Source organism: Molossus molossus, unplaced genomic scaffold (assembly GCF_014108415.1).
Source record: "Molossus molossus isolate mMolMol1 unplaced genomic scaffold, mMolMol1.p scaffold_m16_p_23, whole genome shotgun sequence".
Classification (NCBI taxonomy): domain Eukaryota; kingdom Metazoa; phylum Chordata; class Mammalia; order Chiroptera; family Molossidae; genus Molossus; species Molossus molossus.
In genome coordinates this window covers 9797351-9820602 of record NW_023425359.1, presented here as the reverse complement: position 1 = coordinate 9820602, position 23252 = coordinate 9797351, and the positions used below count along the sequence as shown (strand labels likewise).

Below are 23252 nucleotides of genomic sequence, written 5' to 3'. Positions count from 1 at the left end.
GTGTAGATTCAAATCTATGAAACTTTTTCTTTGAACATTATATCTGCTTTTGTTTAGAATCTTTTTTCATATTTAAATGTTAGCAAATAGTTGCATTTATCTTCTATCGTTTCTCATAATTTAATTTTAACTCTTTAATTTATTTAAGTATCTATAGATTTTTAACTGCCAAAAGCACTTTAGAATAAGAATTTTAGTTGCTAATTTTCCCGTCTGTTTTCCCTTCGCATTGGAAGTTCCTGAGGTAACAGGCATTTCTTGTTCAGTTTTATGTCTCAAATCATTACCACGGGGTCTGACACACTGTTTTTCCTCTATAAATACTCGAATGATGTCTATATGAAAACAGTTCATTGTTTTTACTATATAAATACTTGAGCAATGTCTATACTAAAACAACTGGACTACCCATGCAATACACTTGCCTATGAAAGTCCTTAGAGTCTAGGACCTGGCTTTGTAACTTTTTCTTGGTTTTTGCCTGCTTTAACCCGAAGTCGTCACTATGCACCGTGAATTTGTTCACAAAACCGCCGTCGTCCCCCAGGAGGATGTCATCCCGGCAGAGCTGGTCGGACAGGGGCACGACACACACACAGAGGAGACAGTGGTCCATCGGCTTTATGACGAAATAGTTTTCCTGGAAGCAGAAGACCACTGTCAACAAGTGAGCACGGTGCTCTAAATACCTAAACATTAAATTTAAATATTGTCCTTACTGTTTGATAAAAGTTTTGCTTCTGATATTTCTTATTTTAGATCTTTTAACAGTGTTAAAGGAGCTTGAAAAAAAACAAAAAACAAACACAGTTAACCAAGTAAAATTCATGAACACTCCCTGCAAGCCCGAGGTTGCGTTTTAGGCTGATTTGTGGAGAAAAGAGTGAGGAGCCACCCTCTGGCTCAGTAGGGATGAGATTTTGGGGTGCCATCATGTGACTGTCCCTTTGGGGTGCCATCATGTGACTGTCCCTTTTTGGATTTGTAAGGTGCTATTAACAGGAAGCATAAAAAGGTTCAGGTGTCAAAAGACAATCGGCATAAACTTGGAAAACAGGAAAATCAAGTATCCAAGTCCCAATTAATTCACAAAGAGTTATCAGGAGAAACATATCCTAACACCCAAGTTTATCCAGAAATATCAGCCAGCGATTGTGAAGCTGACGGAGCTGCGGTCCTGGGCTCCTGACACTCAGTCCCCACCTGAGGCAGAAAAAAACACATATTTCAATTTTTTAATCTGTTGTGTTCCCTTTAGAATGAGTGAGTTGAACATATTTAGAGATTCATTCCATCACTCAACAAATACCTATGACACGCCAAGAACTGTTATAGGCACTGGCCATACAGTGATAAACAAGACAAGTTCCAGCCTTTGTAGAGCTACCATTGTAGTGCGGGAGGCAGATGAATGAAACAGATCAGTACACAGCGTGGGAAGTGCAGGTAAGTCAATAAACCACAGTGCTGTATTGAAGAGAGACTGAAGAGACCTCTGCAGGTCCAATGGACGGGGAAGGTGACCTTTGAGCTGAGACCTGACTCAGAGGAGGTTAGGAGGAAGGAGAGATTAATGATTATTTATATATATATATATATATATCTCGAGGGCAAAGGCTTTGGAGATTTTTTTCTGGACCAGGCAGGAGGTGACGAGGGTGTCATGTACAATGATATTTTGCCTTCAGCAAGAGGAAGGAACAGAGAAAGCAAATAGCAAGTAGGGGTGTGTTTCTAGTTAACGGTGCAGGGGAGAGGGCTGGAATTTGACAAGGAACAAGCCTCACAGATTCAGTTTTCTCAGCACAACAGGGGCGAGCTCAGCTGGGAGAAGGGAGGAGAGGGCCTGAGAAGAACAGAGGCATCTGGGGTACTTGCCAGCAACGGGAAGTGGGCAGGCGAGGGCAGGAAAGAGATGCATAGAAGCCACTGAGCCCTCAGATGAGTCTGCAGACCCCGAATCTGGGGTGATGCCAACCAGTGTGGCTCTGCGGTTTTCTCCAGCAGTGCTCAGCCGTGAAGGGCCCGAGAAGGGCCATCGCATCTGCCCAGGACAAGAGTCTTGAAGGAGAAACACTTAAGAGAATGAGGGGTGAGGATGACTTCAACCAGCTGATCCGCTCAGGAGCACGGAGGAGAAGGAAAAGAAGGAAGAGGGAGGTGCTGAGGAGTGGAAGAAAAACAAGAGGGAAGCCCTAGCCAGTTCCTCAGTGGTTAGAGCTTCAGCTTGTGGACCAAAGGGTCTCGGGTTTGATTCCTGGTCAAGAGCGCAACCTGGTTGCAGGTTCTATCAGGCCTGGGTGGTGCGGGAGGCAATGAATCAATGTGAGCGCTCTCTCTCTCTCTCTCTCTTTCTCTCCCTCCCTTCTTTCCACTCTCTCTTAAAATCAGTGGGAAAACATACTTGGGAAAACAAGAGAGAACTGGAAGGACACGAGGTTGCCATGAAGCTGCAGGACAGAGGAGAGGGACACCTCCTATAATAAAGCACATTAACAACCACCTGCCTTCTTGGAAGTCATTCTGGTGTCCCTAGCTGGCTACAACACTGTGGACAAGCATGAGAAGTTCGCTTTTCCACCAAGACTAGGGACAAGTATAGCACGAAGGGAGCTTAAAGTATTTCTTTTTTAATAAAATATTTTTTCTTTATTGATTTTAGAGAGATCAAGGGAAAGGGAGAAAGAGATAGAAACATCAATTGGCTGCCTCCTGCATGCTCCCCACTGGGAATCGGGCCCACAACCTGGGCATGTGCCCTGACTGGGAATCGAACCAGTGACCTCCTGGTGCATGGGTCGACGCTCAACCAGTGAGCCACACCAGCCGGACTTAAAGTATTTCTTAATCCTCCATGTTTTTCCAGTCAGCTAGCTTCCCAAGGGCACCATTTTAGATCCTTGCCATTCATGGTTCTTGTGACTCTATTCTTTTCTGTATCAATATATTATCCATTATATTTCTTCATGAGATCCTTCAAGACCGAATTTTGTTTGAGAGCAGGGAGTGTGTTCATTACTTCCATATGTCTGCAAATGCTCAATACTGTGAACTGGTTAAGTGGTAAGCTCTCAGCCACTGAAGGGGTTAACATTAACATCTGCCCCCCTAGATTTTTTGCCAGAACTAGGCATTTGATTTGAGTAATTTTCTTACCAAACGAAGCTGGGCTAGAGAGAAAAGCTTGAATAAATGAGCATAGGCAAAAAGCTAATACTTGGATGCAGAGCAGGCTATAAAAGGAAGGAAGGAATTAGCCCCTTGCTATTAAACAAACAAACAAACAAACACACACAATATACCCAAGTTAAATAGACACAAAGTGGAAACCTATTAATAGCAATATTAATGCCGAACTTGATTATTTAGTTAAAAGTCCCCCTTTGACATGTAAGGAAAGTGATATTGCTCACTTCCTACCAGCATGGACAAGACGATCTCATTTCTGTAAGTATTTCTCTGGATACAGTACCTGGCTGCTCCCTTGAGCTTTATAATCCCAGACTATAATGGTCCTTTCTGTGGTGGCAACGATTCGTTTCAACTGTGACAGGTAATCGCAGCCTGTAATCCAGGAGGTGTCCTGATAGAAAAGCACAGAATCGGAGGGCGGCATACACTATGTTTTGTCCTGTCCTGTAGTGATGGTTACTAAACAACGTTAGTTCCACGGAAAGCCCCATTTTGCCCCTCATTTGCAGAGGGGCCTCCCAATGTCTGTCCTGTGATGTCGTGGGAGAGGCTCTCACTGTTTTCCCTCTCACCCTGGCCCTGAGATTCTGGGTGCTGTCGGCAGGGGGTCGGTGGAGTGAGTGCCTGTCACAGGTCTGGAGGCACATGGCAGCTGTGCCCTGTTCACCTAGGTGACTACCTTCTTCACAGGGACACACGGGGAGACTAGATTGGTCCCCGTCTCGGCCCTGTAGCCATGCTTACCGTTTTTAGCTAGAAACGACCTCAGTGATACTGGTCAATGATCAAGTTGAGACCAAAGAGTTGGTCTGTGTCTTGCCTGAAGTCACCAAGTTGGCACAGGGAGGATCAGAAATACCCAGGACAGCATGCAACTGAGCAAAAAACCAGCTCCCCTTGGTGGGATCCGGGAACTGCTGGGTGTGTTTCAGGCCTGCCCTTGCACCTTCTGTAAAACACACTGGGAATCCTAACAGTTTCAGAAACAGAGGCCCAGAGGCCTAGAGAGAAAGCAGACCCCGCGCCCGAGGGCCTGGCGCCCTCCGTGGTGGTTCAGCGCACCGGGTGCAGCAGGCAGGAGGACCGGCACCACCTCCGGGTCTCACAAAGGCGTGGCGGGACTCTGGGGGCGAGCACTGTAGCTTTGTGTCTGCTTCTGGGTCACTTTTACAGTCAGCAGTGTGGACTGCATCAATTCCAACCCTGCACTCAGAGTGGTACGCGGTTTTCAAGTTTAAAATAAAATGCTTGAAAACTCTTCCTACTGGCTACGTCCTTGTCGTTGTTCTCACAATCTGGGCTGTGCCCACGTTGTACATTCCTGAGTAGTGGGTGCTCCGAAGAGCTTAGGTGACGCTTTCGATGGAAGCTTCCCGGAGGGATCAGTGTTCAAGTACGTCTCTGCCGTCAGCGGAGCTCCACAAAGCAAGACCGGGGTACCCCTGGCTTCTGCTCAAGGTTTGGTTTTGGTCAGTGGACCTACATTTACAATCTGTGGGAGTTTCTTATTCTCAGAGCATTTCTGAGATTGTGATTAGTTACCGAGGAAACATCATCAGCGCCCTGACTTTGACATCATTAGGATTTTGTAAAATGCACTTACTGTGACATTGGTGCTGGTCTGGATTCTCATCTATAGACAGAGGGAGAGAAAAATGAAACCTAGTTGGCTCTATAATTAAAGGTGAAAATGCTGACTTGTAAACAGCACAATATTCCCTGGCTTGCTTTATTTACTTATTAAAAAAAAATTTTTTTTTTAATCCTCACCCGAGGACATTTTTCCATTTTCTGTTCAGATAGAGTAGGAGGGGGAGAGAGAGAGAGAGAGAGAGAAACAACCACGTGAAAGGGACACATTGAGTGGTTGCCACCTGCACGGCCAACCAGGGCCGAGGACAAACCACAACCGAGGTACTTGCCCTTAGCAGGAACCGAACCCAGGTCTCTCTGGACTGCAGGCTGATGCTCTAACCGCTGAGCAAACCGGCCAGGGCTATGCCCTGGTTTTAATCTCCCCTGTCAGTTCCTCTCCCGCCAGCCTCCTCCCTGTTTCTCCCTCTCTGAAGGTTCTAGCTCTGTGGAATATGCCCTACCTGCTTCGGCCAAGGTTTGTCGTTAAGCCTGGTGACTGTGCTCTCAGAGTCTTACACTTGACTAGTTCTTTCTATTTTGCCAACTGCCTCACGTTCTTTAGTTATTCAGAGCAAATAAAAAATTGGGACTGCAAAATAATACAGCAATGGCAAGAGTAATGAAAAGAATGCTACGTGGGTTGATGTAAATATAGATTGATGCAGAAGAAAACATTGCTTTGTTTGACATTTATCTCTCAAGTTATTGAGAGACTGAAGAACACTCTGTACTAAAACAGTTGAGGATCATAGATTTGTTCCATACAGAGCTAGAATGTACACAAGCAGTCTCTTATACCCTTAAGGCATGTTAATTAATTGTTTAGTTGAAGTATATTAGTGACCTGTTTTTAAAAAAAAATAAATTTATTGCCCTGGCCGGTTTGGCTCAGCGGTTAGAGCGTTGGCCTGCGGTCTGGAGAGACCCGGGTTTGGTTCCCTCTAAGGGCATGTACCTCGGTTGCAGTTTGTCCCCGACCCTGGTTGGTGGTGCGGGTGGCAGCCACTCGATGTGTCCCTTTCACATCGATGTTTCTCTCTCTCTCTCTCTCCCTCCTGCTCTATCTGAACAAAGAATGAAAAAGTGTCCTCGGGTAAGGATAAAAAAATAAAAATAAATAAATAAATTTATTTATTTTTAGAGAGAGAGGAAAGGAGAGGGAGAGAGAGATAGAAGCATCAATGAGAGAGAACACTGATTGGCTGCGTCCTGCATGCCCCCCCACTGGGGATTGGGCCCACAGCCTGGGCATCAAATCGATGACCTCTTGGAGCATGAGTTGGCGCTCAACCCATGCACCATACCAGCCGGGTGACCTGGTTTCTTTTCAATGCTCAAATATGTAGGAAGTGGCTGCCCAGAAAAAATGGATTATGTGAAAAGGGAAAAAGTGAGTCAGGGCGATCACTGAAACTGTTAGCTGTGGTCATCGCAATGTGTCTTTCACTTCCTGCCAGGGACTTATTCTAGATGGACACATTTCTAAGGAAATTGGTGAGCAGAAAACAGAACACCTAAGGTTTCTCCTACTCAGTTTCTCTAACTGCATCCTCAGGGGAAGTCTCTAAAGTTCTCTTATCTTCTTTAACAGTTTATCTTCTGAATTTTTAAAATCTAGCCTTTTTGGCAGGAATTTTTATTAATGACGTTTAAACTCGAGCTTACCAAGCCCTCTGGAGAGCACCAAGAAAATCCTTAAATGTATTTATTTGACTTCAGATAGAGCCTAAATTATGGATTAAGCTGTGGTAAAATGTTTTGCATTATCGGCAACCTTTTAATAAATGATTCCTGTGACTTAACCTACCAAATTACTATTCTCATAGAATGTGTCATCGCGCCTGTAAGGCATGCCGCATTTAAAATGCTATATTTACTCCTGGTGTATCAAATCTGAGAGGGATTGTTTAAGCAATGTTTTCCCTCCAATTACAGTATCTTCTAGGACACAGATGTGTCTGTGTGCATGTGAGTGGACATGTGTCACCTGTAAGCATGAGTGAGTGTGAGTGATACACACATTTCTGCAAATATGACGCCACCTCACTTACTCCACATAACCCTGGACTATTTCACCACGAAGCTCATTATTTAACTTCTCACATTTTTATTTAGACATCATATTAGTTCTATTTTTGAGGCAATAAAGGTAAAAAATGAGAAGCAAAATAATGCACTGAAAAAAGAGATCAGGAGAGACGTTCTCATTTCGTTTTCATATCGTTGGTTCGTAAGCCTGGTTGCCAACGTTCACCAAATGCTCACGATCATGCGAACTGAGCACTTCTTGTGTATGAGCTTATTGAATCAGCACCACTGCCGAGGAAGGGAAGTTGTCTGGTTCTGAATGTGGAGGAACCAGAACATGGAGATAAACAGGTAACCTGCACAGCTGGGCGGGGAGCCAGGTCCCACCCCCCACTCAGAATCTCTCCTGCAGGGCCTCTGGGTGCAGGAGGCCCCTCCTCACCAAATCCAGTTGCCTGTAATAAAGATCACTGAAGGGCTGACAGTTATTGTTGACATTTTAATCATATGATGATTATTTTAACATATTTTACTTGTATACAGCTTGCCTCTAGTTGGAAATAAACTAGTAATTGGAATTATTTTTTGATATTTAACACCAAACATTCACCTTGTATTTTCATAGTGAAATGCTATATATACTATGTCTCCATTATTTCATATTTTAAACATAGAAGTCCAAAACTTATCAATTTAGAAAGGAGTGACAGCAATCAGGGCAAGACGTTTCGCTTCTACAGGGATTGACTGTTGATAAAGTGATTCCTCATCATCATCTCTCATTTGACCTTCACTGAGTCCTCTGGGGGGAAAGAGCACTGGTCCCACTGTCTTCATTTTACAGATGTAAAAAATAATGCCCTGGCCAGTGTGGCTCAGTGGTTAGAGTGTCGGCCCTTGGACGAAAGAGTCTCGGGTTTGATTCCGGTCAAGGGCTCGTACCTCCGTTGCGGTTGGTCCCTGGCCCTGGTTGGGGCCATGCGGGAGGCAAACAGTCGATGTGTCCCTCTCACATCAATGTTTCTCTCTCTTTCCTTCCACCCTATCTGAAGATAAATAGAAAAATATCCTTGGGTAAGGATGAAAAAAAAGAGATCTGAAAAATATATTGGCTCCTTAAGTTCCCTACTTAACATCATAGCTAATAAAAGGGCTGGAATTTGATCCTCACTTTTACTCTAAGGATTTTTTTTTTTTTTTTACCTTTCATTATTTGGTAGAACTATGACAAAATCACTGGGCTTGTGACTTTTTCTGAGAAATCATCCAAGGTCATCCTTTAATTATGCCGATGCCACATGGTTCGTGTGGTACACCAGGAACAGTGCTAAATGCAGTTAAATTTCAAGGAAGGAAGGCAGGGAGGGAAGAGGAGAGGAAGGAAGGGGGAGGGCAGGAGGAGTCCGAGACTTGAAAGTACCTGGTTATTGAAGACGGTTATTAATCCTCTTTGAGAAGCTGCTATTAGCAAATCCAGCTGAGGGATCTTGACAATGCATTTAATCACATCCCGTCTCCTGCTACCTGTTAACGGCATGATATTCAGTTCAACTCTCAGCAGTAAAGATCCTAAAAGTCATTCGTTAGGTGAGAAAGAAAGAAAGAAAGAAAGAAAGAAAGAAAGAAAGAAAGAAAGAAAGAAAGAAAGAAAGAAAGAAAAGCAATCAACTATTTAAGAGAAAACACTGTCCCCATGAAGGTGCAAATTGGTACTTGGGGTGTGTGTGAACGAGTCTTACTCTTTTTGTGTGTAACACACAGGTATACCTATGGTACGAAAACAGATACATAGTGCTGTGGGGTGGGGGAAGGGGGCTGGGAGGGGGTTTTGGGTGAAAGGGGCCCACAATTAGGAAAAATGTCTAAAGGGCTCCTTAGGGGACCAATAATGGAAAAAAGACTGAGAACATATTCTTAATGCAAGACACCACCAACCTATCTGCTTCTAGCCCTTCTCCACTGTAGACGACATTCAACACAGAAGCCAGAATCAACATTGAAAGTATAACTCAGATCCTGCCTGTCCCTCTATCTGCAGCCCCCTTGAAGCTTCTCAAGTCTTTAGCGTGGCCACAAGGCCCTAGACATGTGTCCCCACACTCACTGATGTCCCCCCCCCCCACCTGAAGCATATGGTTGACTCTAACTCCAGGTCTTTACTGCCTTCCCAGCGTGTCTTCCCCGACGACCTATTTAAAATCCCGCACCATGTCCCCATCTCCAGACCAACTTCTTCCACAACCTGCTTACTTCATTTATTTTTTCTGTATCACTTAATACCATCTGACCTACCATATATTGCTTGTTTAATGTTTTTCATTGGCTATCTCTCCCCATTAGAATGTGAATTTCATGAGTTCAGGGATTTACACTTATTTGCTCACTGCTGTGTCCTCGGCACTTAGAGAGCTACCTGGCCCACGTGTTGACTTTTAACACATGTTTGTTGAATGAATAAATAAACTACAGAACTCAACTGCCATTTAGAAAGATGTTTTCAAAGTTCTAATGTAGGATGCCAGCAACACGGGTCCCCTGCTTCCTGCCAGCTCAGTGGTGGTGGCAGCAGCAGGGGCAGCCCCCTGGCTCTGTTCTGTGCGAAGAGTCCCCGTGGCTAGAGTTTGGGCTCTGGTGAGGCCCATGGTTGGGCTGAGAAAGGCTTGGAGGCAAAGGGTGGGCTTGAGTCACAAAGAACTGAGATAAATTCAGGTGCTTTTGAAAGGAAGAGCAGATTTGACCTGGACTAAGGCTCTTCATTTCAGAATTCGGGATGAAATGTGAGAGAACAGGGCAGATCAAGCTTGGACCTCTCTCTCCCTGGAGGGAGACAGGAAGGAAAACCCACAGGGTCAGCAGTTGAGAGGGATGGGAGTTGTTGGGTCCCAGGCTCCCACTGAAAAATAACTTCCCTGCAAACTGGAGACTTTCCAACATGCGGGAACACCCCTCTGTGATGGGCCTAAACACAGTTTCACATGTAGGGTCAAACCTCCACGAGACCGTCAAGGATGGGAGTGTGGAAAGGAGATCTAAGTAGTGAAAACTTGAGAATTCAAATGTAAGGATACTGTAAAAGAAATGTGATTCCATTTGGAACGTGCATTCATAAGGCATCATTGGGGAGCTTGAACTTGAGACCTGTTCCTCCTCAGTAAAATGTGATCCCTGCCTTCACATTCCCTGTTCAGTGTTCGTTAGAGCAACGACAACATTTCAAACTCAACTGCAGGCACAGTTTCTTCTGATAGTGCATACGAAACTGTCACTTATAAGGTAAGTGAAATGAAAGGTGAGTCCATGGGAATGTTATATTCCCAATATTTGTTTTTGAGAAAGTATGAAAACATATTAATTTGGAAGGACAATTGACAATTTCACCTGAAATTACAACTCGCTGTTTTCTAGAGATGAGGAAAACCAAATTTTCTTCATCCATGTGGGAAATAAGCGAATCGTCTTCAGAGGAGTAGTATCCAAAGATCTAAAATCCCAAACACATATACACATGAACGGTGTTTCAGAAATCATTGCAAAGTAACACATTGGATGTTGGTTGGATTTAAAGTCTTGGATTAATGGTCAACACCTTGGTTTGTAAATGTCAGGGGGTCTCACACAAAGAGAAGGCAGTCTAATACATCCAAACACTGTGTGCTGATGGTGCATGAACTTTAAGCAGTCTGAGTTTCCTTTGTGATGGATGGACCAGGCTGGTGTCCCTGCTCAGACTGATAGTTCTGTTAGGAGCTGGTACTTGGCTGGAAATCATATCAGCCTTTATCAGACAGGGTCCCAGTTAAGACCCTTGACATTGAATTTGGCCACTGTCAAATGACTTTTCCTATCCATTTCCCATAAATCTTTTTGGGCAAGATTTTTATCCCTTTTAGGAAGAGTTTTAGAATTTAAGAGGCTATACAGCTTAAGACAGATGTTCAATTAATTGTCTTATGAGTAAGCAGACATAAAATTCTCATAAATTAACGATAGTATTTCTCATAAACTTGAGACTGGTTGGTACTTGTTAATGAATAGACAGAATGAACTGCGGAGATTTTCTGAAACAATGGTATTAACACGAGTCACTGGGAAGCCTGGGAAGGTGCAGATTCTGATTAGGAAGGCCTGGGGTGGGACCTGGGAGTCTGCATTTCTAACAAGCTCCCAGGAGGGAACCACACTTTGGGAATAAAGAACCTTCTGACAAAATGACTCAACTGAAAATAAATCAAAACCAGCTATACATCAGTTTGTTTTAATAACATTTACTCTGACTCTTGATGATTTCACATTATGTTAACATACGTCCCTTCAGTTGCTTCACACATCACTACCTCCTCCTCTACAACACCCAGCTCGCAAACCTCACAACATATAACAAATGCCCCAAACATGTTCCACAATTAAACTTCATTTGGTGGGAAGGTCAGGATTCTCCAGCAAAAGCAGCACTCAATAAAACCTTACATTTACCATCTGTCCAGAAATTGCCGCTCACTTTCCATGAGTACAACACTTCTGGATTTAGTATCTAATTCCTCGAAAGGATTGGGAAAAGAAAAAGAAGGGTACTTCCAACAAATCTGTGCTGGCCTGGACAGGAACCTTTTGTCACGCAGGGTCCTCGTCATCACTCACGGATGCATCATCCAGTTAATCATCAAGTGTTGATGTGCACCTTAACACTGTGTCGTGTGAACCCACAACATGGCCTGAGGGCAAAGGGCATGCACTGTGCAATCAGATGTCCACTGTCTGAGTTCAGGCTCTACAACTAATTGGTCCTCAGAACTTGGACAAATATCTTCACCTCCCGAAGTTGCAGTTTCTTTATCAGTAGAGTAAAAGGACAAACTTCTGAGTTTTTAAAATGATTTTTCCATGAGATAATGCACGGCAAATACTTTGCGCTGTGGCGGCAGTCAGGTGGGCATCGGGACAAGCTGATGGTGTGTGGAACCACACCGGGAAAGGTTTGTATGACTTCCCCAGCCAATCAGAACTAAGAGGGAAATGAGCCCCTTGCTCCTCCTAACCCATCAGGTCCCTATGGCTTTCACCTCCTTTCTTACCCAGTTTAGAGTCAGGGCCTGTCACCTCAATCACAGATTTCCACAGCCCTCTGTTCCTTTACACCACTGCACCGGCCTGGAAAGAACCCCCCTGCTGGTAAAGACTGCCTGCGTCCTTGACCCACACCTCTGGCTGATCAGCCCCAGAGAGAACTTCCCAGCCCCGTGGACGTGGCAGCAATCATTCAAGAGCTCCAACCTCCTGGGGCCCTGGCCACTGGCCATCACTCTATGCTTCCCTAAGTGACTGCATCCATTGTCCACAGAAACAACGCCAAACCTTCGCTCTCGTGGAACATGGGATTCCACCTTTTTGTCACGCTCAGCCACTGACGACACCTCCGACTTCAGATGATGGCAGAAGCCATCAGACAGTTTCCCCAGCTCATCTTGGGATTCATCCTTCCTTCCTTCCTTCCTTCCCTTTTAAAGGCAGATGGGTTTCGCCTTTCCCAGACCAATGCTTCCACCTGGTTTCTGCACCCCATCCCCTTCCATCTCTTCAGAGCTTGTGTCCTTTTCCCCTCAGTATCTTCTACGTCTCCCTTTCTGCTGACCTTTGCCTTCAGCATAGTCAAACCTCTCCTCTTAAAAACCAGAACACAGCAAACCTCCCACGGCAGTCACAGAAAATGAGCCTTGGTCTGTCTCGATATAGTTCTCTTTCTCCAAGCCTTGCTCCTCCTTCCGTTGCTACTGAATCTGAATCCCTCTCATGGCTGCACTTGGTTTTTGTTGGTTGTGAGAGCAGACACAGTCTTCTTGAGTTTTAACACTGTCTCCCCTGTGTTCGCTTTTCTGTGGCTACTGAAATGAATTCCCACAAACACAGTGACTTAAAATAACATCCATTTTACTAGCTCACCACTTTTGTAGGTGAGAAGTCCAAATTAAGTCTCGGGCTAAAATCAAGCGATGTGTTGTTTACTGAACACTTGGGGAAAAAATGGCTTCCAAATTCAGTCAGGTTGTTAGCCCAAGTTCCCTGTTTCCTTGCTGGCTGTCAGCTGGGGCTGCCTTTTGCTCCTAGAGACCTCCCGTCGGTCCTAGTACATGGGCCTTACCACTCGTCACTGGCAATGGTGCTGCAAATCCTCACCACATTTGGAACCTCACTTCCTCCTTCCTCTGCTGAATTTAAGGACTTGTGATTAGACTGGGCCCACCCACATAACCCAGGATATCTCTCTACTTTCAGGTCAGCTGATTAGACCTTAATTACATCTGCAAAAGTGCCTTCTCAGCAGTACCTAAATTGGTGCTTGATTGAATACCCAGGAGACAGGAATCTTGGCAGGGTGAACCTTTAAAATTCTGCCTGTCACGGCTTCATTTTATAAATGCAATTTAGTACAATTTCAATGACTTGAGCAAAATACAACCAAAGACTGACTGATGTTAGCAGCCAATTAAACCTCACGTGGTGAGTTTCAGAAAAGATGGAGTGACGACTGTTTCTGTTTCTCAAGGATGGGGGGACTCCATACCACATGGGTTGCCCCTAATTGAGAGCAATGCTCTTGATATGTCTATAGACTCTACATGTCCAAGAAGCAGTTTATAGACCATTCAACTCGATATTTAATTTTGGTGTAATTTTGATGGAGACAGCGATGTGGTATCTGTTAAGCATTGAGAACAAGAGTGGGAAGAAATCCAGAATCACTATTGGGAGATTTTGACTTGGGCCCGGGTCCAGTTCCAGTTCTACTACTGCCTGCTAGTCACAAGACCTCAGTCATCGTCCTTCATTTCTCTGTGTCTAAGTTTTCCCCGTCTGTAAAGTAAGGATATTCAGTGATAACCCAAACCATATGTCTTGGTGTAAGCACTGAATGGGGAAATGCACCATTAGATTACTTAGCAATTAGGAAGATTAGGATTTACTTAGATTGCACCAGGTACCAGGCAGGGACTCAGTTGACATTGACATTTGAGTAAATATAATTCCTAATTTTGCAACAGACAGTATAGGAAATAGAGCTCAGATGTCCTCTTAGCCAGCTTAAGACTGTCCACCGGGCCCTGGCCAGTGTGATTCAGTTGGTTGAGCATCATTTTGTGCACTGAAAGGTCATCGGTTTGATTCTCACTCAGGGTACGTGCCCAGGTTAGGGTTTCGTCCGGGGTCGGGGTGCATATGGGAGGCAACCAATCAATGCTTCTCCCTCACATCAATGTTTCTCTGTCTCTCTCTCTCTCTCAAAAAAAAAAAAAAATCAATAAAAACATTAGAAAAAAGAGACTGTCCACTGGGCACTCTGCTGCCTGTCCAGGCAACCCATCAGCCATGCAATTTGTCATACATACATTTTATAGTCACAGCTACATGTCGGTAGTTGCCATCCTATAGGACATCTGCTCTATGGATATGATAAATTTTGCTGCTTTTACTTATAACAACATAATATTATGATGCTTACCAGAAACAACTTCTAAAGGACACTAAAAACATCAAATTGCTAACATTTCTTAAGGAAAAATTTAAGGGATACTACACCAGATAAACTCCTTCATAAGAGACAACTAAAGTTTTACATTGAAAGAAAGTGTTTCAATCAAAGAAATGGTTTTAAACATTTCGTGATGGAGCACACAGCCTCAAGGATCTCAAATTTCTCTTTCAACAGTTCATTGCAGTCTAGTGATTGTACTTGTGACGTGCTTGGAGCATTTTATGACTAACAGTGACGCATTAGAGTATCAGTTCTTTTCTTTTAACTGTGTTATTTAAAGAGCTGGCTCCATGCTTAAAGTGATTCATTTTTTATCTACACTTATCTTTGGATTATGTGAGGAACACGTAGTCAATGGAACACTGGGAGAAAATGAAAAGCAGATAGAAGAGAACCAAAACCTATATGGAACGTACTTTTTATTCTACCCTGGAGCACTCTTGTAAGGTTTTTGAAGTTCACAAATAGAATTTTAGGTTATAATAATTCACTTGTAATGCACTGTGGGGAGCACATAGTTATAGGCATCCCTTACGGTGTTGGATGCCAAAGAGGCCTTCTTTGAACTAATTTGAGTGTTTTCATGAATTGCCTACTGGAAACATAGACTAACATGGTCTTGTAGCAAAAGTATATTATAACTGTACCAGAATTTCCCACTAACTAGCTTTATAAATTTAAGACCATCACATTTCTATAGATCCTTTATTTCTAGTGTTTCTCATTATAAATTAAAGGGGCAGATCTCGATGATGTATTCATTGAGAGCTAAGTTTCGTTATTTTACAAATGTCAGTTTTCCCAAGCTCACCTGTATCTGAAACCGAGGAAGAGATAGTGCGCATGTCATGCCATCGTTACCGTGAAGATTTACATTGAGAGTCGGCTTGCACCGTGTGCTAGCTTCAAAAGAGCAAACCTAACTCTTATTACCTGCCTTCTAACGGCTGATCAGGAGCAGCTAATTCATCCTGAGATGCAGTTACTCTTCCAGCACTGAATTTCCTTTTTATGATTTACTGATGACAAATCTGAAGCCCAGGAAGGTGAGGTCCCACGACTTGAAATAGAAATGCCTCTTAGGAGCATTGGCACAGAGAGTTTGTAAGGAAACTTTTTAAAAAAATTTAAATGTGTGTTGAGAGCTTTTCTGACTATCCCCCTCTGGGCCGCTTTGCTGTTCGTGACATGAGACAGACAGTTGCTGTGGGTGTCGTCAAAGCAGTGGACAAGAAGGCGGCTGGAGCTGGGAGAGTCACCAAGTCTGCTCAGAAAGCTCAGAAGGCTAAATGAATATTATCCCCAATGCCTGCCACCCCAGTCTTAATCAGTGGTGGGCGAACGGTCTCAGAACTGTTTGTCTCAAGTGGCCATTTAAGTTTAATAGTAAAAGACTGGTTAATGATTACAATGCACGGTAAGACCTTCTGAAGGAAAGGAGAATGTTTTGTGGACCACTTGTTTTTGTGTGTGTGTGTGTTGCAGTTTCTAAGTTATTAGTTTTTAAAATCAGTACTTTTTAATGGAAACAACTTGACCAAAAATCTGTCACAGAATTTTGAGACCCATTAAAACAAAGTTTAATGAGGAAAAAAAAACCCCGCAAATGATTCTTCAAATACATGCAGAGTGTCAGACATTCAGCCTAAGTTTTTCTATAAAACTTGCATATGATTTATAGGAACCCAAGAAATGTCATGAAAGAAAGAAAGACAGAAAGAGAGAAAGAAAGAAAGAAAGAAAGAAAGAAAGAAAGAAAGAAAGAAAGAAAGAAAGAAAGAAAGAAAGAAAGAGAAGGACAAGGAAAAGTAGTCAGCTTGGCAATCAGAATGATCTTTGCTGCATGGACCTGGTACTCCAGTAACCCCTTTCTAGTTCTATCTTTATCTGGATTAGATGTTTTCATATACGTTGTGCTTTCATATTTTTCACTTTTGATGGTATAATCAAGTAAAGATCTGAGTGAAAATCATAGTTTTAATTTTCACATCTTGCAAAAATGAACGTGCTTTAGAAATATGCTCCCCAGTAGAATCCTCATGCTACAGTGTAGGTGTCCAGGGCTTTGTGAGAATTCACCAGCAGTTTATGAGAACAGCTTTCAATTTCTACAAGCAGCCTGAAATATTTATAAGAATTATCAAGAAGACATAGGATGTATTAAAATTCAATTACTGTTGTGTCAGGGTTTCTATTAGTTATATCTGCATTAATTTCAAAAATCTATTTCATTGGAATTCTATTAAATGTATAAGCTAATTTGGGGACAGGTAGGATCTTTGCAAATTGAGTCTCTCAGTTATTCTCCAGATTGTCTCTCAATCCTTCAGTCCAGTTTCATAGCCTTGTATGTTCCTTAAAAGATTGATGTCGCCCTGGCCAGTTTGGCTCAGCGGTTAGAGCGTTGGCCTGCGGTCTGGAGAGACAAGGGTTCGGTTCCCGCTAAGGGCACGTACCTCAGTTGCAGTTTGTCCCCGGCCCTGGTCGGTTGTGTGGGTGGCAGCCACTCGATGTGTCCCTTCACGTCGATGTTTCTCTCTCTCTCTCTCTCTGTTCCTCTCTCTCCCCCCCCCACTCTACCTGAACAACAAAATGGAAAAATGTCCTCGGGTGAGGAAAAAAAAAAAAGATTGATGTCATATTTTTTATTTTATTTGTTGCTCTTGTGAGTGGAATCTTTTTTTTCCTGTTACTTGTGTGTGTGTGTGTGTGTGTGTGTGTGTGTGCGTGTGCGCACAGGGGGTATTGATTATTGTTTGTGAAAGTTATTGATTGTTGCATGTTTATCTTCTTTGAATTCTCTCCTTAGTCTGCCATGAAATTCTGAATATTCTTGGTAGACAACTACAAATAATGATAAGTTTGCATTTTAATGGTTTATTACATATCACTTCCTTTCCTTTTTCTGTTTTTGTTTGCTTGCTTTGTTTACAACCTTCAATAAAATGTTGAAGGGTAGTGGTGCTAACAGACATCCCTTTTTAAAAAAAAGAATAACTTATTGGTTTTTAGAGAAAGGAGGAGGGAGAGAGAAGCATCAATGTGAGACACAAACATGGATCAACTGCCTCCTGCACACCTCATGCACACCAAGGATCGAGCCCGCCACTGGGGCATGTGCCCTCACCAAAATTGAACTGCCAACCTTTGGGTGCACGGGACAACGCCCAACCAACTGAGCCACACTGGCCATGGTTTATTTGTATATTATTTTAAGATCAAAAGTCAGCAGACTTTTTCTGAAAAGGGTCAAGTAGTAAATATTTTAGGCTTGCAGGACATTTAGTCTTTGTTACAACTATTCAATTTGCTGTTATGGCGCAGAAGCAACCGTAGGCAACACATAATGAGTGAGCACTACTGCTGTGTTCCAATAAACTGTTACAGATCAAATGGCTGTGGCCTGGCCAGGTAGCTCAACTGCTTAGAGTGGCATCCCGATAAGCCAAGGTTGTGGGTTCGATCCCCAGTCATGGCACATGCAAGAATCAACCAATGAATGTATAAGCAAGTGAAACAACAAATCGATGTTTCTCTCTCTAAAATTCAGTCAACCAAGCAGTAAGCCAAACAAATGGCTATCTAGATTTAGCCCGTGGACTTCAGTTTGTTGTTCTCTGACTAAGGTTATCAAATTATTTTTTCTTCCCTAACTTGTTAAATATGTTATTGGGTTTCTAGTATGAATCATCCTTACTTTTCTGAGTAAATACTACTTAGAAATGACTTTGTAATGCATTGCTGGATTCAACTTGTTAAAATTTTATTTCAAAGTTTAGCATTTATATTCATAAGTAATATTGGCTTATAATTCCCTGACATTTTATCTTCATTCAATTCAGTGTTATTTTAGCCTTTTAAAATGGATTGGGTAGCTTTTCAGCTTTCCTAGGTTGTAGAAAAAATGTAAAGGCTTAATAGAAGCTCTTTTAGTTTGCAATTGTTTTATAGAATTATTTTTTATTTGTTTGCTTTTGGGAATTTGGGCTATCTTTCTTATTAGTTTCTAATTTTGTTATGTTGGAATTTATTGAAATATTCTTTTTAATCTTACACACGGTGAATCTTGTGATGGTCCTTATATGTAGTTGAGATGTATTTGTTCTGTATCTTGGGTCCAAAGTTCTCTTTATACATATCTACCAACTGACTAAATGTTATAGTCAAATCTCTTAAATCCTTACTTTTTCTTTTGTCTACTATACTACTGATTTTTTAAGAAAGAGCCTGAGAATTTTAAAAATCATTTTAATTACTATGTATGCATGTATGCAAGTTTTTAATCATAAGCTACTACAAATCCTTTTAGAATAAGAATCTCATTTATAAATAAATCTACAGTCTGGTCTTCTGTGTGTTTAAACAAAGGTCAGAGGCATTTTCTCTCCATTTCCATAGTCCACTTAACTACCAAACATGCTTCTGCGTGTTCTTCCAAGAACACCAGGGTGATAGCTAAGGAATCGGTTCTGTGATAGTCAGAAAATGACTCAGAAAATGGAAGAGGCGGTCACTATCACCTTTTCTTCTCTTATATTGAGAATTTGATACACAAATAAGTGTATACATTGACACTATTGAAAAGGAATATTTCATTTAGAATGCAAAGAAGATCATTAAAATCTTAGCTGTTGTTAATAGTATGTAAAGTTCTTCCAAAGGGCAACTTGCACTAGAAGTATTTAAGAGTTACTCAATAATAATGCAATTAAATATCCATCTGCTTTACCCACTTTTAGTTATGGGCAATGCCCCCTCTGTACAGGTGTAGACATTTAAACCTACCACCACACTCTATGTTTACCCCCTATGGGAGTAACACTTTGATTTAATTATTTATTCTAAACAAAGAAAAAGAATACGTGCATTTCATACTATAAACATGAAGAATGACTACCTCACACCAGTCTGGAGGCACATCAGGGTTGTTGCAGAGTTTCCTGTAAAAGCATTTCACATCATGATTCTTCACTTCTGGACCAAACAGTTCCTGCACTGCTGCATAAAACTTCTCGTAATCAATCATATCTGCATTGTAACAAAGTGCAAGCACAGTCATCAAACCCCAAGGACTACATTGCGTTTTGTAGCTGCCTCTTCTATTCACTAATCTATTTCATCATTTCAGCCTACAAAAACCAGGTTCTTTTGCATTGTAAAGTTTTTTCCCCCCCATTGGAAATATAACTAGGGACTTAGCTAAAAGGTTACTTAGAAAATATTTTACTTTGGTGTTTAATACCTCGTCCATAGCTTTTGTTGCAACTATTTTAGGAGTTTTGTTCAGGAATACAAAGATAAGAAAGTGAGACACTTCTTTTTACTGTGAAAAGTTTTATCAATCAGGAGTCTTTGCTCGAGTTCAGCTTGAGTTAGCAAAAAACAATTCTTGATTGGTTCTTTGACATTGTAAGCACACAAACACACCATTTCTTGAATATTGATTTTGCCAAATTTGATGATTCACTGGGGTATGACTATTGAGTCTGAGGACAAGAAAGACTTAGACACAAAAATGTCCTGAATATCTGCTATGTGTCAGAACTGAGCTAGATGCTGACATTCTAGTGCGAGAAACAAAATTAACAGGGAAACAATCAAATATTTACAGACTGTGACACGAAGACCACTGCCAATAGGCAGTAGATTAGTGGCTAATCTGCGTTAAGTTGAGAAGGGCATGAGGGAACTTTCTGGGATGCTAGAAATGGTCTTTGTCTTGATCTGTTTGGTAGATACAGGTTTGTTGACCAATGTCCAAATTTATTGAGCTATATACTTCCGATTAGTGCATTTTATGGGCTTCACTGTATGCATGTCATACCTTAGTAACAAGGTAAAACTCATTACTTAGAGCATGAGACACGTGCTAGGAAGGAAACCAGTAGGGACCTGTGACATGCAGTGGGGAGTGCTTAAGAGAGTGGTGGTGGGTGGAGGTGGCCTCAGGCACGCCCTGCCCGAAAACATGGGGGGAATTAAGCCAAGACCTGAGAAGCAGGAAGGATTCAGCCTTGTGTAAAGTGAGACAGGAGCATTTAGGCAGGGGCTGACGAACACAGCGACGCAAGACTGGCGAGAGCCTGGCATATTCTGGGAGGTCAGTGAGTGTGGGGTAAGGTGGGGACCCCAGATCGCGCTGTGAGGTTAGATCAGAGGAGGAGGACAGGGCTTGAGTCAGAAGTTTGAATTTTGTTTTTTCTTTTGTTTTGTTTTTTTATCCTCACCCGAGGACATTTTTCCACTTTTTGTTCAGATAGAGCAGGAGGGAGAGAGAGGAAGAGAGAGAGAGAGAAACATCGATGTGAAGGGACACATCGAGTGGCTGCCACCCACACGACCAACCAGGGCCGGGGACAAACTGCAACCGAAGTACGTGCCCTTAGCGGGAACCGAACCCGGGTCTCTCCGGACCGCAGGCCGACGCTCCAATTGCTGAGCCAAACCGGCCAGGGCAGAAGTTTGCATTTTATTTGGAGCATGATGATAAGCTATCTCTTCAGTGTTTTTTGCAGGAAAATGATATGAGTTGATTTAAAATTTTTTGAAAGCACAGTGGCTGCTGTGAGAGATGAGTGGAAGCCCCCCCTTCAGGGGCTGGTGTATTATTGGGGTTCCCGACCATGCAGGCTTAGGCCAGGGTAGTCCAGCGGGTGATCATACATACTGGTTGCCATGGAAAGTCTCATCCACACCTAGTTCCTCAATTTAATTACTAATAACAACCCCTTTCACTCCCCAAAGTGCCCTCAACTGGATGTGAGTGGGACAGGCACCCAGGAGATGGTGCTGAGATGGCGAGAAGTGGCTGGAAGTAGAGTCGCAAAGACTTGCTAGGGGCTTGGGAGTTGCTGCAGCAGGACAGCTGAGTGAAGGAAGGCGGGGATCTAGGGCAACTGTTCACGTCCAGGGGGGACCTTCTCCCTCTCTTCCACGGGGACAGGTGGCAATGTCTGCAGTCATTTTTGATCGTTACAACTAGGGCTGGGATGCTACTGGCATCTAGGGTGTACAGGGCAGAGATGCTGCTAAACATCCTGCAATGTACAGGACAGCCCCTCCACATACACATACACACATATGCATATGCATGTGCACACACATACACACATGCATGTGCGTGTGTTCACACACACACACACATTCATACATACATAGAACAAAGAATTATCCAGCCCAAATGTCAGTAGTCCAAGGCTGAGAAACCCTGTTCTAGAATAACACTCAGGTAATTTATCTAGTAGTACTTAGTCTTTATCAAATCTATATTCTCTATAAAATGTGTACTATAGTATAATATTATATAAAATTGATACCTATAATATATATTCTTTCTCTCTGTGTGTATATGTACATATATTAAAAGGAACATATATGTGTACACACACACACACACACAAATACTACAAAGGAAGAAAAAAATTCAATATGGCTTTGTGATTGCAAGCTTTTAAATGAAAGCAAGTTTCGCCTGTTCATTCAGCCCACGTTGTAGGAGTACAGTACTTCCTGGACACCAGACTCTGGGCTAGCCCTGGGCTACAGAGCCTTCGCCGCATGCCCGGCTCGATGAGGGGGAAGGAGCAGGGCGCACACATGATGGCGATCTCAGCAGGTGAATTCCCCGAAGTGGCAGGACAGTGCCCTGAGTGCTAAAGATGACTTTGCTTGGGGAAAGATTGGACGTTTTAAGTGGAGATGACATTTAATTCAGGTCTTGAAAGAGAAGCAATAGTTTACTGGTACAGAAAGAGGAGGAAAGGCACCCCACATGGGGGCAATGATGTGCAAAGTCAGTCTATAAAAGCAGAAATTCCTGGAGATGCCGAAAAGTTCATGTCAGGGAAGAAGATGCTTGATGGGAAGTTCCAGGAACCGAGGCCAGAAAGGGAGGTTGAGGCACGACTGAATAGCCCTGGATGCCAAGTTAATGTGTATGGATTTTAGAGGTGAACTGATAAGCCAGGAAAATGGCTATTTAAAAATCTTTTAAAGGAAACACTCTCAGCAGAAACATAGAGGAAGGATATAACTTTTGGCAAGGAGACCATTCTATTGAGAGGCTGTTGTAATAACCCAAGTGAAAAACCATGCAATAGTCAAAAGCTTTACCAAGGTACCTGGCTTAGGAGACCATGCAGATGGCATCTGGGCTCTAAGACTGAGAGAAAAGACAGGCAAAGCTCAAGGAAAGAGAAGCAAAGAAAGAATGAGAAAGAGAAAAAGAAAAGACTGGTACGATGAGAGACACAGAGGGAGGAAGTTTCTGGAAGCCAGGGTAGTTAACTGTCAATGCAGTGAAACAGCCAGTAAGCTGGAAAATGAAAAGAATTTATTGGATTTGGCAGCCATATTAGATGATCAAATACCCCGGGAAAAGCACTTCAGAGAACTCATGAGGAACGCCAGACCTGAGTAGATTGAAAATCAAGTGGTGGTGCCTTGGAGAAACCTGGGAGAAGCAAAGGAAAGATATACTGTAATAGCTTAAAGGGAAGAGGAAGTTAAGGTGGGGATGGTTGGAGGTATTTTTAGTTCGAGAGGACAAAGCCAGTGAAAACAGAGATTTTGACGTTGCAGCAAAGTGATACCCTTGGAGGGGAATAGGGTGGCAGAAAGGGCGGGTGGTGCTTTGGGAGGGAAGGGAGTTTGAGAGAATTCTTGTCTTTTAGTCTTGTTTTCTCTCGACATTGGAAGCTTGGCTGAGAGGAGCTGGTATCCCATAGAGGATGCAGGAAAAGTGGTAAGGTTAGGAAAATCCACTACAGGGAGAGGTAAAACAAACGGACTGGGAAGGTGGAAGTTTTGTTGAGTAGTTTAGAAAACCCAGCCAAGTTCACAACCACCTTAGTCTGAGTCTTAGCTCTAA

General features: G+C 42.8%; 1 protein-coding gene across 1 annotated transcript in view; it reads right to left on the bottom strand.

Annotated features, from left to right (window-relative positions):
• The window catches only part of WDR64 (WD repeat domain 64), a 96323-nt gene that overhangs the window by 71851 nt on the left and 1220 nt on the right, over positions 1-23252 (bottom strand). The window contains exons 2-7 of the mRNA XM_036277678.1: positions 19281-19411; positions 10234-10336; positions 8276-8379; positions 4796-4825; positions 3473-3583; positions 426-640 (exon numbers count right to left, since the gene is read on the bottom strand). Of these exons, the coding sequence (XP_036133571.1) occupies positions 426-640; positions 3473-3583; positions 4796-4825; positions 8276-8379; positions 10234-10336; positions 19281-19411 (694 nt within the window). The remainder of the gene's footprint in view (positions 1-425; positions 641-3472; positions 3584-4795; positions 4826-8275; positions 8380-10233; positions 10337-19280; positions 19412-23252) is intronic.